This window comes from Leptopilina heterotoma, unplaced genomic scaffold (genome assembly GCF_015476425.1).
Source record: "Leptopilina heterotoma isolate Lh14 unplaced genomic scaffold, ASM1547642v1 Lhet_303, whole genome shotgun sequence".
NCBI lineage: Eukaryota > Metazoa > Arthropoda > Insecta > Hymenoptera > Figitidae > Leptopilina > Leptopilina heterotoma.
In genome coordinates, this window is record NW_025111007.1 from 105,281 (window position 1) to 123,407 (window position 18,127).

Here is an 18,127-nt window from a genome sequence, read left to right on the forward strand (position 1 = left end):
CATAAAAAATGCGTCTGGTAACCTACTAAGGAATGGGAGTGTTAGATTCCCTGTGTTAGCCAAGGCAATCAAATGCAATTTTTCTTTAACAGGCATTTTATTATACGTAACATATTTACAATTGTGATGTAGCGTAATTGTAATACTCGTCAGGAGAATAGCCAAATAGTTCAAAATCTAGTTGAAATTTTTTGTATAACCTTTGAACCATATCTTTGTTTAATTGACTGAAGTAAATTCTCGATGCATTCGATTGACCATTATTGTGCCTCCAGTTGGGTTTAATTTTTTTATCTAATTTCAATTTGTGAATAGTGAATATTTGATCTTGCCAAAGAGTTTCCACCTGTATAAAAGTATTACTGTTATTAATATTATAATTTTTAATTGGAACAAATGGAGGATAAAAATAAATTAATAAAATATAATTTGTAGCAAAAATTGGAATTTCAAAAGTAAATTTAGAAGTAAATCTAATTCCAAATGTTGACCATTACTTTATGTGTATACATAAAACATAAAATGGTGAAACTGATTTAATCGTTCAATATGCCCTTATGTGTTGAATAGTAAATCGAAATAGTCACCTTAGCGATAAAGTCATAATTAAGCAAACATGGAGTGCAATAAAGATAATATGGCATCCAGTGGTCGTCGGCATAACTGCCAAGATCAGTGTTAATCAAATAGTCGATGAACTCTCGCCACGTGGGTTCAATACCTGCGGGTGCAGGTGTGCCTATCTTTCTTATTACTTGATTCGATTGAAATGTTGCAAAATTTTTATCTGCAATTTAATATACTATTTATTACAATGTTTGGAATATTTTATAAACTCTAAATTTTATTGAGAAACTATACTTTTTTTTTAAACTATACTTTTGCTATTAGAAGACTCGGAGTTAAATATACCTCGATATTTTTGTACAATCATCTTTCCATATTTTTCATAAAAGTGTAATGTTCCATGCTCCCTTCCAGCAACAGAATTCTCCAATTTATCTCTGTAGGCACTTAATAATCTTTCGAAAGGATGACGTACAATCAGTAATTTTTTAGTCTCTTGCAAAGCCTACATTTAAAAAAAATATATTGTTAAGAATTAGTTAAGAATAGTGTATTGGTTGTTGTAAAATAAATGCATAAAGCTGTAAGATATTTCAGTAATGCTTTTGTAATTTACATCGTTGGCAAAAACAGTAAAGGTTAGGCACCAGGTGGAAAAGTTAACGTTAGCTAACGTTAATCCTAACGACATGTTTTGGTCACTAACGTTAGATTAACTTTAACCAAACGTTAGTTTAATGTTAGCCTAAAACGTTAGTTAACATTAGTATCATTAGCTAATGTTAACTTTTCCACTTGGGGTCAAATGCATAAAGCTAGATAAGCAATGAGTACTGATAGATGCTGTCAACATGACAATAAAAAATGGGAATCATTTCTAGTTGAAAGATTCATGGGGCTGAATAAAGAAAAGGTGGTATACATTTTGAATATGGAACAAGCGGTCAGCAAGATGCTAAGAACCGTAGACTAATACTAAAAATAAATTTTTTTGATACTACCTCTTCGGCTTCTGGATATTCCATTTCAGGAATTACTCTTCTCGCTATCGTAGAAATTTGTTCCCTTCCCCCGGAAAGTTCATCTTCGGAAACACCCATTAACAAACATAAATTATGTATCCATGTTGTACTGCCCGCTTTATATATTGGACAATAGGAAATATTGTGCGACCTAAAAAAATAATATAAAGTAATGATTTTTAAATTCTCCTTTCCGTTTCAAGAACACACATGATTAAATTTTTCCTGTACCTCTCTATATAGAATACAGTAAACTGAGGAGCCGGTGGGTGTTTGAACTGAGACGAACTTTCATCCTTTTTATAAAAACCTAAATTATATTTTTCACAAGTTTCCTTCACTTTTGTAATTCGCTGCTCGTTAATTTCTTCCACTTGATTCTTTAAGGAACAGTATATGTATATTCGATAATTTAGTTTTATTATTTCTTGTCAACATGCTAAATTTTTTCCATAGAATCAGATAAGATATAACTTATCTGTTAATCTGTTAAAGAAATGCAAATATTCGTACTTACAATAAACTGTTGTAAATTTTCAAAATTAGAAATTGATATATTTTCGTCACTCGTACTTTTGAAAAGGAATTTCAAAATTATATAAATACATCCACATGTTAAAAGGAAGTAAAATATTCGTGTAAGTTGTCGTTTATAAAGTCTTGACATGATACGCAATTTTTTTTAACTGAATAGAAAATATTCTTTTAGATACTTATTCTTCTGTGCACCTACACTGAAATGAAACAGTTGTTTATTTATATATACAATATAATAATAATAAAATATAATATACATACTAATAACAATAAAATATAATACAATAATAATATAATATAATCTATAATATATATAATAGTATTTATAAAATTGAGAAGATTATTAGGATAACTTACCTGATGTATAATTTGATCCGTTTTTTAAACATTGTACTTTTTAAACATTGCAAAAATTAATAGTTATTATAATAGCTATTATTTTAAAAAAGTATTGACTAAAATCGTTTATTAGGACACTTTTCGGTTTATTGATGACATATTTTAGTGATAATTGACAAAATTATAATTTAATTGTCAACATAGAAGAGAATTATTAAATCGACAGTTTAACTAGTAGCGTTTATTCAGATGGTTCAAGACAGACTGGTTTCGAATAATATTTAGGCGTCATCTCACCTTGAGAGGCCATTGATCTATCCTATATGTATTCAATGCTGGTAGACGAGGAGATAAAATAAACTTCCACTTTCGTATCACTTCGTAATTAATTAAAGATCAATTTCTAATTACCTAATTGTATTAAACCTCAAATTGTTTTCGATGTTATCTAAACGAAATACTCAATTAAGGGTGAAAATTGTTTGGGGGAATAAAATTAATTAGTTCTAATTTTAGCAGAATAATTATAATTTCCAAGAGTCCTTGAATAACCTAAGCAAACATAAGACATCAATAAATCGCTAGGGAATCATCATTATCATCATTATCATCAATATTGTTATTAATAATTAATAATATAATTATTACTAATATTATTTACTCGTAGTGATCGTAGAATTCAAATTTGCAAAAGAATGTATAATTAATGCTGTTTTATCGTTTTTATAATTAAGATTTTATTAAAATTCAGACGTAGCATAATTAAAATACGCATTGGGGGAGTAATCAAACATTTCAAAATCTAATTTAAATTTGTCGTACAATTTGTAAATCATTGCTTTGTTTAACTGACTGTAGTAAATACGTGATGCATTTGATCGTCCATAACTATTTCTCCAGTGGGGTTTAATTTTTTGATTTAATTTTAATTTTCGAAGAGTGAATACTTGATCTTGCCAAAGGGTTTCTACCTGTTAAATTAACAATTTTGATAAATAATTATTATTATAATTAAAAAGATTAAAAGACCAAATTGTGAATGAAATAGAGTTAATTTTTGATAAAAATGAATATTAAAAAAATACCTTGTTAATGAAGTCATAATTAAGCGAACATGGTGTGCAATATTGATAATAGGGAATCCAATGGTCGTCACTGTGATAACGACCAAGATCAGCGTTTATAACATAGTCAATGAACTCTCGAAACGTGGGTTCTACACCTGCGGGTTCAGGTGCGTCTTTCATCTTTATCACTTGATTTGCTCGAATTACTGGATTCTTTGGGTCTATTTTTAAATATTTTTTTTTAGTCTCTTTTTTGAAATTTTTTATTTTTGCATACATTTAGAGGGTTGCTACAAAAATTTAATTTTGTTTTTCCCTGACTTTTCCCTGATTTTCAGACAAAATTTTGATTTTTTCCCTGATTTTGAAAAATATTCTTCTTCATGTTTTGTAATAATATTCTTATAAGTTGTTGAATTTCAAAAAGATTTGAATTTAAATGTTTTGAAGAATTTTAATTCCTACGGAGAAATAATAAATGATTAAATGTTTATTTAAAAAGAAGTTATTGATGTTTTCGAATAATTTGACTTTTGAAGAAATTTGTAAATAAATGTAATAAAAATTTTTTTGAGTATCTAATAATTTTTAGAGTGAATCAGAATATTTTTTTATGGTCAGGGAAAAAGTGAAAATTTTGTCTGTAAATCAGGAAAAAATTAAATATTTGTGGCAACCCTGTATTACCTCTATAATTCTGAACAATAATAGTTCCATATTCCTCTTGAAAATTCTCCCTTCCAGCAAGAGTATTTTCCAATTTATCTCTATAGGCACTCAATAATCTTTCGAAAGGGTGTCGTACATTTAAAATTTTTGTTGTCTTCCGTATTGCCTGTGAGAGGAACATATTCTTAAAATTAAGCCAACTAATAATTAAAATAATACAACCTCTTCGGCCTCTGGATAGTCCAATCTAGGAATTACTCTTCTAGCCATAGTAGACATTAATTCCTTTCCACTCATAAGTTGCTCCTCCGGAACATTATTTAAAGAACATAAATTATGTATCCATGTTGTGCTTCCTGATTTGTATATTGGACATAGAGAAATATCGTGTATTCTGCATTTAATAAAAGTAATTAATTTTTGTCCAAAATGATTTTATTTTTACTTTTACCCTACCTTACCTATCTATATAAAAATTTCTGTACTGAACACGTGGTTGAAATTGAGATAAACTCTCTTTCTTATATAAACCCAAATTATACTTTATGCAAGTTTTCTTCAAAAGGGCAATCCGTTGCTTGTTGATTTCTTCTATTTGATGCTTTAAATAATAATTTAATCAACTTTGCCATATTTTTAAAGGAGAAAAATAAAATTAACCATACTTTTTTTAATTTAAAAGCATACTTACAATAAAATTTTCCAAATTGTTTAAATCAGAAATTATATTCTTATCATTGTTACTAAACAAAAGTATCATAACTACGCAAATTGATCCAAATAATAGAAGGAAGAACAGTATTTGTTGTAACTTGTAATATCTTGCCATTTAAATCAAAGATTTATTTTTAAATAAAAAATAAATTCTGTTTTGTACTGAAACAAATCTAATTTTTAGTTTAATTACTAGTATTCTTGGTCCTCTTTAGCAGTAAATATTTTTTCCACTAATTCTCATCTGATGAAAAATTTTTTTTTTATAAAAAGGTACATTCTTGACACAACAACTACAAATTATTTATTCACAAAGGTCTAAAGAAATCATATGGTGAACCTACTTTTATACACATTTCAAGATCGTCAGTCACTATATTTAGCCTTATTTATCAGCGTTACAATGTCATTTCTAAACTTTTTGTGATTTAGTATAACATATGCGCGAAGAAAAAAGAAAATAAAATTAAAAACTCACTTTTTGAATGATTAGTTTGTCAATAGACTGCTTGTCAATCCAAAAAATTAGTTTTGCATTAAAATATGGATTTCAATGAAATTAAGATGCTCTTGGCCTGGTATTTTTTAATTCTCGTTGCATATCTGAATTCGCTATTGACCCTTATTATTGATTCTTATTAATATACTGAAGGTTACTTATATGCTTATAATGAGGTTCGTTTCTGACAATTATTCTGTACACACAGTTTATTATTGTGAATGTAAATGAATTTCGACTATGATGGAAGAATAAGATCATCAATGTTTTATTTTTACTCAAACTGAAAACAATCGTTTTTCGACATTGCAAGTTACAATGGAAATTTATTTGTCTAGAAATAAGGAAAATAAAAAATAAATACGAAAACTTCAAGCTTAGGAATTAAACAATTAACAGGTTAGGTGATAGGAAAATTTATCTTTAAATGTCGAAGAATCAAATAGCGACCCATTTTAACTACTTTAATTGTTCAAGTCTGCCTCAATTTTGCAAAATAAATGCTTTAAAATGAGAAATTAACTGACTGCAAATAATTAAATTTTTTTTGGAGGCACTAGACCAAAAGTCACTCTAAGGTTGTAGAGGCCATAAAATCCAGAAAATATCTGACATATTGGAATTAATGAGAGCTCTTTTTATATTTGGCAAGTAAGTCAACTTACTTCTAATAAGAATAGATTCCGGAGAAATGTCTCGGGAGGCATCTCATTAAAAAATTATACAGTCGAGTATACTAATGAAACGTGAGCGAGAAGGGTTGGTTGGTCGTGCACGAACTTGAAGTCTGAGCCGACTTATATGACCAGTAGACAGTTTAGGAAGAAAATAATCATGAGGAGCGTATTGCGTGAGAACCGAGTACGAATATTTACTAGAGTACTAATTCGTATGAATAGTACCTAGAGTACATATTAAATGCTTGAATGTAAATCCAGTCTGTAAGGATTTAAGGACATTATCCAACAATTTACCTGTCGGACACCTTTCTTGTTGAACCCTCTTGTAATATATATTCTCCTAATATTCTCTTTCTTCGTGAATAAATTTTTCTTTCGAAAAAAGAATAACCATTGTAATTAATCATAAACTGTTTTATGTTTAAACCTCCCGTTGTATATATTCTTTAGTTCAGTTACCTTTGCAATATATACATTTCTCGCCATCTAGGTATTGATTGCGGGAATTTTTATTCTCTTACAATCGGTAAGAAGCTTTCCTACTGTAAAAAGTCAGATTTCATTGATTATTTTTCCAAAGGTCTTTATGATTTCCAAGCTTCTTAAGTTGAACCCTTCTTTTAAAATCAATAATTTTGGAATTATAGCCCAGGTGAAAAAGTTAATGTTAGCTAATGATACTAACGTTAGACTAACGTTATGCTAACGTTGTAACCCCAAACATATGACAATATTTCTAAATTTTTCCATTTCAGATCGTTCTTATATTTGATCATTATTTTCCTCCTAACGTTAATCTAATGATATGATAATAATTACTATCGTTGTTTTAGGATGACTGGAGGGCTAGAGTTCGGGCACTGGAACGAATTGCATCAGTTCTCAGAAGATCATCAGCATTGGTTGCTATCGAACCTCGATTAGGATCGCTCTTGCATGCGGTACTAGGAGGAGAAAGAAGTTGCAGAGTTGCGGCAGCTGGTCTTGATGTTGCACGGGTAATGTTTCCTTATTGTTCTCTTATTTATGTTATGTCTCAGGAATGAAACTAAACATAATAATAATTTATATATTTAATTTGTCCGGCATCGGTGATTCATACCTGATTTATTCACAGAGTCGAAACACTCTGATTTCAAGGGACAGGTTTTAAGAAAGAGTAACTGTTTATATGATTTTAAATTACTAAAGTTTTTATTTGAATCCTTTACAATTAGAGTGAGAGAAAAATAATAGATCCAAATGTCATGTCTTCAGGGATACTGAAACAAATACGGATTTTGTAGAATCATACGAGAATTTAGATGGGGACTAATTTTAAAAGGATTAGTTACTTACTTTTTAATATTATTATTAGAGTCGTAGACCCAACAGGCGATACCTCGTACAGTGTGTGGTCGAAGAAGTGACGTTGTCTAGCGTAGACTGAGAAGGCAATAGATTTTCCTTGAAATGTTTTCGGGCCAGCCAAAGTGAAAGGTCCGTAGTCCAGGTGTCAAATTATTGATTTGACGTTGAAGTCGAAATAATGCAATCCTCGGAAAAATAGAAATGTGTTTCGCAGTAGAAATAATCTCGTTGAATGAACTTGGCTTAGACGAGACTTGAAGAATACACTTGGTACTTAAAGAGATTTTTGGAATTGGAGACGAAGAATAAACTCGACGACAATATAGAACTTATCAACTTAGTCGCGGTTTCTGGACTGATACGAAGAAGATGCGAAGTGGTGACTTGTTTCTAGTTAAGTTGAAGGCTCTTCCTGGACTGGCGAATTCGGCAAGGGTGCCTCCTTTTATACTATTCCCTTGCAAAGGGAATTGACGTCACACAAGGGGTAGTAAAAATTTTACGATCGTATACGATCATTATGGTAATCGCATCCGCTAACTTTTGATTCGTGCGAACATTTAGATCAATATGGTTTTAGATTTCAAAGGAACAAAGGATTCAGTTATTTTTAACTTTTACAAAATGTTTTTAATATAATATAAATACGTCGCGATGACGTGACATTTAATAAATAACGAATACGATGATGGATCTGATAATCAGAAATTCTCTTAGATATCCTCCCAATAAGTATTTTTTAGTCACTAGAGTATAATACCTGCTACCTTTCTAATTTGTTTGGGTTGCACTAATTGCAACTTTATATTTTCAGGTTGTACTGACCGGAGTTTCTGAAGACGCTCTTAAACGAAGACTGTCATTAATTGCTTGGGGTTTGGCTCGACAAGGTGGCCCCAATGCTGCTCAACTTGCAAGAATTGCAATGCTTAGACTGAGACCCGCACTTTTTTTAGAGCAACTAATGCAACCTCAATGTATAGGCGCTAGAAATGCAAAGGTAGGTCATTTGTTGAAACAGTGACATTAAAATCGATGCGACTTCTCCACTGAAAGTCTAGGTAAAAATCGCATCAATTTTGACATCCTCTTAACCCTCTGCCTATGCTGAATTACCCCAAATTTAGCGCCTTTGAATATAGTTCCCATCAGGCGACGGAATCGATAGCGATTACTTGCGTAGGCAGAGAGTTAAGGATGTAGAAGGTACTAGCATATATTTAAGGAGGTGTTATCATTAGTATAAACTTTAATTTTGATTGTAATTTTCAGACAAGGGAAAACACATTGCAGTTGTTAATATTTTCTTTAGTAACGTTTCCAAGTACTGAATTCAATGTGAAAACTCTTACAAATAAGATTGTTGTTATGGTTGGTGATCGACGTCGAAGAGTTCGACAAGCTGCCTTGGATACGCTGGCAGTTTTGGCACAAATCTACGAAACGGAGGTAATTAGAAGTTTATTATAATATTTCATGAAACGTATTTTTAAAATTTTAATATTCCATTTTATTTAGGATATACTACAAGTTGCAAAAGATGTGGTTAAAGATCGTCATGAACGTCTGTCGATAGTCGCAGCAATAAGAGCCCGCCTTGCCAGAAAGTCGTTGCCAATGGTGTCGGCTGATGGTCTTGTTGTTTACGGATTGCAGATTTCACCAACTACTCAAATAACCACTGGTACGTATTTTTTTGATAGGTGACTTCTATTGGAAGCACTTGCTCTTCAGCAAATTGTTTTTGAATGCCATATCCTAATATTATACCTAAGGACACTAGGACAAACTCCATGTATTTTTATTAGATTACATTTTAACTTTCCAATGATGAACCCAACATACCCAACTGCTGAATGCTCAAACATTTTAGTTTTTAACTCAACTACTGAATTCCCAAACAATTAATTGAAGAACCGGATTGTGGAATCGACGTTTGTTTCTCTCCCCTGTCCCCTAAGTGAGTCAGCTTTAAGCTGTTTAGTGGACCTGCGTGTTTCTGAAGCGTGGGTTAGATGATCCGGCTCCTTAATTATATTCTCCTCCCTCTAAACCTAACAAAGATGATAAATCTTAAATTTTTCGGAATAAATATGTTTCGGATAGAGAATTCATTAAAGAATATAAATTACAGGTGCTGATGTAGATTGGATTGTAGCTGGAAGTGGTTCAGTATCACCAGGCACAGGTCGAACAAGAGGACAAATAATTGCCACATCCAAAGTAGCAAATGAATTAACCAGAAGGTATAATTATTTTGTTAGACTGAATGTACACAACATTTCTTTTTCTAGTTAGATAACGTTTCTTTTTAATTCCAGAAATGAAGAGGCGAAAAACAGTGAAAATCGGTGGGCAGACTCCTCTAACGTATACTCAGCAAGAGCCGAAGGTCCTGGTGAACATTATTTTGGAAATAAGATTAAGGTTGGCTTCATAAAATAATTTCTTCTAAAGATATTAGGTTGGTCTGCTATTATTTAAGAGTAGGTTGTGACAATTCGACGTGTATCGAGGTTTCGGTTTTCTCTCCATACTTACGGTTTTGGTGATCTTCCATAATTCTCATTTATGTCTATGATAGTTCTAATCTCTGTGAACAGATAGGAGTCTTGTTATGATTTTCGTTCCTTTGCTATTAAGATTGCGAAATTCTGCTAAATTCTGCGAAATTTCTGCTACACCCTTGGGAGTCGTTATGATTCCCATGAGTTTCTTAGCTTGGTTTCAGCCCTTAATCGCCTATTATTTATCTAATGCTTCGCAGTTAGCCACTGTTTCAATTCCAACGCCGAACGGTTTTACGAAACACCAATTAAAATCTTAGGTTCAATAAATTTTTCTGACATCGCTTGTGTAAGGTAATAGCCAACTTCTCCGTGCTTTCTTCCTAACCAGGTGGCGAGGTGAGAGATCAGGCGGTAATGTCCACCTTCCTTTTGAATCCCCATCCCATCTTTCTTGCCAACTTTCAACGAGTCTGCTTCTTGACACTTTTTGATGGCTGTCGTTGCTCCATTGTTCTAGCTCCGGTAGTAGCTTATTCACCTGTTAGATCATCACTTCTGAATTTAACTAACAAATTACCTATGTACAAAATTTTTAGGGATTGTTAGAAAATTATTAGACAGAGTCGATACCCCTCGTTGCACTCTCCTAGATCATCACTCGCTGCGAAACGGTCTTCTCGTCAACAGGTCTAACCTGAAGTGGTCATAACCACTAATGAAGAGGTTATTACCTCGCGTCGAAATATACCGAAGTAGCTGTTGCTACAAGTGGCCAAACCACCAACGTGGGACTATACGAATACGATTTTGATCCTAAGCGGTATGCCAGCCAACGAGTAGTTATTACTATACAAGCGATTAATTATCCGCCAACGATAATACGTCGCAAAGAATACTTTAGTTCTACAAAACATATCCTGTATCAAATTCGATATACAATAAATTTTGTGCATTATTCGTTTATTACTTTTTACTATTTTTAACGTTTATTTTAATATCGCGACAACGCGAATAACTTTTCGAAACCGCGCAACGAGGGTTATGATTCTCGCGTAATCCGTCGTATGTCGTGCATTACTCGCACTACTTTTATCTGTATATATTTTTGATTTTGTGAAAACGCGAATCTCGAGTCGAAGAAATACGAAACTAATCGTTCTTCGATATTCTAGTATTTTGTATCACAACATTATTAATTTGTTTGTCAAATCTCGCATTCGCCCTTTGGAAAGAAATTCTTCTAATATGCTTCATATTTATATGCATTTATACACCGCTTATCTATACCAAAAATCCTAATTAGTGAAACGCTGACATTTAATGTATCATATGAGATCTCTCTTTACTTTTTGCTGTACAGTGCCGGTAATTATAATTCTTTTAGTATCAAAAAGTCAAAACAGGTTAATGATTTACATATATATTTAAGTTTTGTTTTTCTATTTCTGAAAAGGTTAGATTTTTCCGCAATGCACTTCGTAGTTTATATACTAGTTGATAATAAATATTTTTAAAAGTAAATTTCTGTTTCTATTTTAGAGTGGCAGTAGATTTCAAAAAAGTATCCGACATAAGGAGAATAATAATATTGAGGCAGCGGTTTCCAGCGAAAGTGGTAATTTAAATAAAACATTCTAGTTTTAACTGTTGACAAAATTTTAATATTAAAACAAATAGAGAAATTTAATATATATTAATTATCAAACTTTTCTAATTTTGTTCGAACATTTTATGTATATATTTTAGATTTCAATATTTTATCTAAAATATTTGTAATAATGATTCTTAATTTGTCTTTTAGTTATCAATTTCGAAGTTGATCAAAGGTTAGAAGGTAAATGTCGTGAATTGTGCTCAGCACCAGGCAAAATAAATGAAACTTCGCTTGACGAATCTGAAAATTCGGAAAAAGTAGATAATTTCAATTCTTATAGAACTGATTCGAAAGTTAAACATTATACACCTAAGATTGATGATGTATCTGAAGAGAAGGTAATTTAAAGAACATTTTTTTATTTCCATATTTTAGATTTTTTATTATTTATTATATTATATATTATATTTATTTATTATTTTATTATAATATTTTATTATATTTTATTATTATCTTAATACAATTAAATTGTTTTTAGTTTCGCATGAGCAGTGCGCCTCCGCAAGAAAAAATTAATTTAAAAGTTGAGTCCAGAATACCAATTCTAAATTCACGAGGGAACGATATGAAGGATTCTGTTAACGCGCAGAGAAGAAAAAGTGGAACGCAAATTCATGAAAAACCACATTCGAGTATTATGAACGGCAAAATTTCGAGTAGTCAATTCGAACGAAGTTCTAGCAAAATTTCCGAACATAATGAAAGAAGAAGGTATAATTCGAATATTTAATAAAAAAATCCGTTTACTATTCGATAGGATAAAAAATATTTAAAATCGGAAAAATTTATACTTTCAGATCTGGTAATCTTTACAAGAAGAGAAAAAATTTGTTAGAGTCAAGTACAATTCAGTCTCAAGTTCAATCCTCAGCAAGTTATACCGTGAATTATTCTTACGATTCAAATTACGCCAATTATTTATTACCCTCGCAAGTAATTCCGACTCCTACAGCAATTAGTAATAACAGAGTAAATATTCATTTGTAAAAAAAAGAATTTCGATTTTCCCCTGAAATAATTTATGAATAACAATTTTCCTTTATTTCAGTCAATGAATAATGAAGGTAGGCCAAAATCTTTATCGGGAAAGGGTAAAAACACAAACATCCTATCACATGATCTTCATAATAATTCCGAAAAGCAAATACTGAGGACTCCGGAAATTTTTAAATACTCAAAGAATGATTCCAAACAATCATCGTTTCGACCACCGACTTATGAAGAAACGTAAGTTTAATTTTTTCTTTAATAAAAAAAAAACTCCAAATTGATAAAAAGAAGCTCAAATTTGATAAAAAAATAAACTTTTTTCCTGCAGGTATTCTTCAATTTATCAGAGACAACTACGGTATATGGAAGACAATGTAGTTCGTCAGTCACCAAACAGATCTGTTTCATTTAGACAAAATCATTTTGAATCTTTGGGAAAAAATATTTCAAGAAATGATAATTTGAAGGTAAGGAATAATTTCAACAAATAAACAATATTCTAAAAAATAGTTTGTGATGGTGAAGTATATTATTTTTAATCATGCATTGTTTCACAGAATAAAGTGGATCAAGAGTTAAAATTAACTTCCTCTCCAAAAAATACTGAGAAATCATCAAAATTACACAATGCTAATAAATCTTTGGATGACGATAAAATGTTTCCTCCAGTTTCATTTGGTCCGAGTTACAATTCAATCTACAATCCTTCCTACAACAGGTATGATTTTAAATTATCTAAGATTCGCTAAAATATAGTACATGATCCACCTTTAATTGTGCCAAAATAGTCTTGGTGTGACACTGTCATCAGACCACTTTATTAAATAATGAAAACTTTTTATCGAATTAACTCAGTCCTGTATTAATTATGGACTCTACTTCTCTAAGTTCATCAGCTACTTCAAGATACTTCTTTAAATCCATTCGAAAACAAAATGGATCTGAGACTACGTCTTTATTAAAATATTCATAAACATCAGTTAGCAGAAATTAACAATTTACTAGAGGTGTAAGATTATAGTTTCTTGTCAAGTGAATTATTTATAAACATTTATTGCCACAAAAGCTTTTCATTTTGATAACAATTAATTAATACAATTGTTTATAAAAAAAATTTTCATTGTTTAATAAAGTGGCCTGATGATGGTGTCAAACCAAGACATCGAAATGTTGCACAACTAGTGAAATAGATGTTTCATTTATTACTCTTCCAATAATCGATTAAAAGAATATCAACAAACTTCAACAACGGAATAAGAAATCAACTATACAATTAAAAATCATTATTTTTTCTAAAATTTTGTCATAGTTAAGCGAATTTTGTCGTTATGTCCTAAACGAACCTCAATTTAGTTTCCTAATTTCCCCGATTTAATTTCACTAAGTTAATATAATTAATATTGGGACGGGGTTAGTGAATAAGGCAAGATTATCAAAATGTATTAATGAAAATATAATAATATGTATTTTTAACAATAATGAGAAAATGGAAATTCTAGGCCCTTTAATGTTTAGAGAGTAGATGACTCTATGAGAGAATGGTTTTCTTTTATTACCTCTGCTTATCTCTGTTATTAAATTTATAAAATTTAAAAAAATTTCATTTAACTGAGATGTTAGTTGATTGCAACAAAAGTATTACATGAAAATAGAGAATGAAAACAATCATCTAGATATTCATATAATTTAAAATTGGGTTAAGTGAACGTTAGGAGTAATATTTTTTTAAAAAAATTATATGTTTTGAGATTTATCGGTCACGAAATCCATTAGTTGTAAGGAAACGCATTTGACTCTTTCAATACACCCTCTCATGAGTTTAGTGTTACAGACTAATATTACATTAAGTTCCTCCCCTAAAAAATAATTGAGGTCTAACATTTCTAAATAGGTCACGTAACACTTCTCTTAGGAGGGTGACTTGAGTAATTTGAAACGATAATTGAGGCCTATACCTGTTTCTAAATAGGTCATGCAACAGTTTTTTTTTTGAAAGGGTGACTTAAATATAGTTCAAGGTGAAAATCCGACATCTAGAATTTAATTATTCGAATTGTTAGGTACTGATTAATATATTTGTTATTTATTTATTTAATTTTTTTAAACTCTTTAATTTATTTAATAATTTATTATTTATTAATATTTATTAATATTTAAGTAAGACAAATTTAAGTCTAGTACTATTTTAGGTAATTTACTATAAATTAATGTAACTACATATAATTTAATTTACTTTAATTTTTTTTTCTTAAATACACAAAAAGTGAAAAGGCAGCAAACAGGTCCAATCTCTTTAAACCATATACGACTATATGTCTCAGTGAATTCCACATTAAAAGTGATTTCGATTTTTATTCTATTTTCAGAAAAACGTTTGCAATTCAAAACAGTAAAATTAAATGAAACAATTTTTTAATTTAAAACAATTATTCTCTTGGTTTATGGTAGTCTGCGTTGTTCGTGTCTTATCATGTATAAATTAAATCGCAAAATTGTTCTACGCACGATCGAGTGGCTAGGGGAGATATTATCTATTTATGCATGTAAATTTGGATTGGTGCGTCATTCTTTCATTGTTCTCAAAACAAATTTTATTTCTTTACTGCGAAACTTAATAATGAACAAAATTTATCCCAGACGCAATAAATGGTCTGAGGTTCTTTGTGCAAAGCAATGAGGAATGTATTTAGAATTTTTTTGCCACTTTTGAAAGGGATCGAAAATTATCAATAGTTTTAATAAACTTAAAGCTGGGAATTGTATTATCGGATCTGCGAAATTCATCCCTTGTTTATTAGGTCCTAGGACTAACTCTCCTAGTTTTTGGAGTTTCTTTAGAAATCTCTGTTCCATGTCCTTTTCTTGGGAAGGACAATTATTGAAGTCGCGGATCGGGTCATTTGCTAAATGCTGTAAGCCAAGGTCACTGTCTCCATTAGCTGATTCTGAATAATATGATTCTAAAAGTTAATGTTATGGACATAAATGCCAAACTAGATGACACACTTTCTAGACTGATGAATATGGAGGATAAAGTGGTAGACCTGACGGATCGTCCTGTTGTTGTTGAGAAAAGAGCTGACAAGTTGGAGGCTGGCTAAATAAATTTAGAATTTATATTGATTCCTTTGAGTGTCTTATATTAGTTACATATAAGATACTATAATATCTTTACTCCCGAAGAATTATTTACTTCAATCCCTGCAATCTTCAGACGACGCTGAAAAACATAGTATTTTCTTGAGGAAAGTTTCTGTTGTTTACAGTCGTCTCTACTGTTTTCTCGAGCCGTCTTTAGGGTGCACTCCCATGTTTTGGTTAAGTATTTTCCGAAAAGCTGGCTGCAATGAAGTGGCAGAAACTCTACAGCTCCACTACCACACCCAGCGAGAAATAAAAGGTCTAACCGACGTCTAAGAAGTTGAGAGGAGATCTAGGTCTAGATTTGGTCTAGAAATGTTAAATATAGATGTTAAAGTTGTTTGACTTCAAAGATATTTTTATTTGCCATTCAGTCGCATAGTGTAATGGTAACTTTTACGAATGTCAGAAATTTTTTCAGGACATAATCTAATAGTGTACTAGTGCCAGTCTAACAGACGTATTTGCAATTACTTAGATATCGAATAGATTGTCTAAATCGTCCATTGTACCTCTGATTTCTTCACCAACAAGAATTAAGTTGTCTATTCGAAGTTCTAGACAGCGATTAGACATCTACTTAGCATCTAAAATGTCGAATAGACTTTTGCGAATAAGCAGCCGAACCTGCGCGGTAGACGTCTAAAATACAACAATTTCGACGACTATAGACGTCTTGTGACGTCCCATTTCGACGTCACAAGATAGATAGATCTCGATTTAGATTCCACATAGATAGATGTTTTAGATGTCGTATAGACGTCGATTAGATCTTTCATTTTTGACTAGGCTTCAGCCTTTGCTATGTTACGAATTTAAATGCTGCAGATCTGGTTACTATGATGGGTTGTAGTAGTTACTGAAGGATGATGCTAGTACTAAACAGAAGACAAGCGAGCCATCTTCTGAAACTCGATATGTTTAGAGTTAGTATCGTAATTCGTCTGCTTATGGGTCATATAATCTATTCAATTACCATCAGCACAAAATAGGGAGCTCTTGGATAAACTAGAAATATATCAATAGTTGCTGGACTTCTAGAGTTATTGGACTTCTGGAGTTACTGGACTTCTGGAGGAGAATATGACTCTAAACGCGCAAATATTTTTAAGTTCTTCTTAGGACGTCTATTTTAAGAAAAGCTAAAGATTGCTAATTTTTGTAGGTCAAGTAAATAGTGGACGGGTTCTTAACAAACATTTAGTGGATCCAGACAGGATGATGCCAATCCATCCAGAATCTAAACTTGCAGCAACTTTTGACAATATTGCTGCAAGTCTGGCAATATTCAGGCAAGGTTGTTAATGTTCCTGTTTCTCTAAATTGCAAAAAGCTTTTTTCAATAATATCGATTTTGAAAATATTTCAAATTCACACTCGCATGTATAAACTTATTCTATTCTCCCATAAATTCATCTTTATCGCAGTTAATAAAGCACTTTCGCTTTAAAAAACAATTAAACCATTTGTTATGTATTCAATTATTTATAGTCTACGAACGACATAAAAAATAGGCACACTTTTAGCACATTACCCAGTAGGAGTGACACTTTTCAGATAAGAACGCCTCATGTACCCGCAGTACATGCGCTAAAATTGCCTCTATCTAAAATCATTTATTTGATAATAGAATATCATTATCGTTTTATACACTAGAAGCGTTTTACCGTTCATTTTCTATCAAGAGGCTATTTTCAAAATAAAGTTCTTTTTATTATGCTTTATTTCTTCCTTTATTATTTTCGATTTCAAACTGTTTGCAATTTTTGTATCAAAATTCTTCTTTGAATAAGAAATTCGTTCTAGATTTCTATTTGCTTCTAATAATTTTAATAATTTTCTTTGATGCATTCAATATAATCAGAGCAGTAAATAATTACATATTCTCATCAAAAATGAGAAAGTCTTGGATTTTTTTTTCATTTCGATTAGGTAATTATTTGAAAAAACCCGCATTAAAAGGATTTGCACGCACAATAGATTGGGGATCCATAAATTAAAATAGCTGATAGCGTGACTTTGCGGAAAAATTGAAACGTTTTCTTTAAGAGTGTCAGAGGATGGAAATAATAATAAAATCTTTATTGATGATTTTTTTTTTCTATGGAATACATTATACTTGTGATTTCAAATTTTTTTCCAAGATATTTTTTTGTTTAAATATCTGATAAATGGGGTAAAGTCTAGGAATTAGGAAATAAAATACAATGTAAAATAAAAATTGTTATTTTGTATAGCAAAGTAGTTGTTAGTATTGATAAATAATTATTATAGATCTGCGTTTCTACAAATGTATGATTGATGCTTTTTCCTGGGAAATTGTGTTGGTTTACATATATATTTGTAAATTGAACGAAACATACGTATACATGTATTTTATGAAATGGA

The 18,127-nt window shown here is 30.9% G+C and overlaps 3 protein-coding genes across 3 annotated transcripts in view; 1 reads left to right on the forward strand and 2 right to left on the reverse strand.

Annotated features, from left to right (window-relative positions):
* Positions 1 to 18,127, forward strand: part of LOC122504532 — a 31,485-nt gene that overhangs the window by 4,318 nt on the left and 9,040 nt on the right. The window contains exons 5-17 of the mRNA XM_043615684.1: positions 6,928 to 7,092; positions 8,259 to 8,444; positions 8,717 to 8,893; positions 8,963 to 9,128; positions 9,579 to 9,690; positions 9,766 to 9,871; positions 11,494 to 11,569; positions 11,756 to 11,946; positions 12,087 to 12,319; positions 12,406 to 12,577; positions 12,657 to 12,835; positions 12,927 to 13,065; positions 13,156 to 13,316. Of these exons, the coding sequence (XP_043471619.1) occupies positions 6,928 to 7,092; positions 8,259 to 8,444; positions 8,717 to 8,893; positions 8,963 to 9,128; positions 9,579 to 9,690; positions 9,766 to 9,871; positions 11,494 to 11,569; positions 11,756 to 11,946; positions 12,087 to 12,319; positions 12,406 to 12,577; positions 12,657 to 12,835; positions 12,927 to 13,065; positions 13,156 to 13,316 (2,063 nt within the window). The remainder of the gene's footprint in view (positions 1 to 6,927; positions 7,093 to 8,258; positions 8,445 to 8,716; positions 8,894 to 8,962; positions 9,129 to 9,578; positions 9,691 to 9,765; positions 9,872 to 11,493; positions 11,570 to 11,755; positions 11,947 to 12,086; positions 12,320 to 12,405; positions 12,578 to 12,656; positions 12,836 to 12,926; positions 13,066 to 13,155; positions 13,317 to 18,127) is intronic.
* LOC122504534 (carbohydrate sulfotransferase 9-like) lies at positions 79 to 2,840 on the reverse strand. The gene is made up of 7 exons (XM_043615685.1): positions 2,484 to 2,840; positions 2,107 to 2,323; positions 1,821 to 1,969; positions 1,569 to 1,740; positions 913 to 1,072; positions 588 to 787; positions 79 to 346 (listed from the first exon to the last, which is right to left on the reverse strand). The coding sequence occupies exons 2-7, from the start codon at positions 2,254 to 2,256 to the stop codon at positions 116 to 118; spliced, it is 1,062 nt and encodes a 353-aa protein (XP_043471620.1). The 5' UTR covers positions 2,257 to 2,323; positions 2,484 to 2,840; the 3' UTR covers positions 79 to 115.
* Positions 3,112 to 4,503, reverse strand: LOC122504535 (carbohydrate sulfotransferase 11-like). The gene is made up of 3 exons (XM_043615686.1): positions 4,220 to 4,503; positions 3,551 to 3,753; positions 3,112 to 3,436 (listed from the first exon to the last, which is right to left on the reverse strand). The coding sequence occupies exons 1-3, from the start codon at positions 4,380 to 4,382 to the stop codon at positions 3,206 to 3,208; spliced, it is 597 nt and encodes a 198-aa protein (XP_043471621.1). The 5' UTR covers positions 4,383 to 4,503; the 3' UTR covers positions 3,112 to 3,205.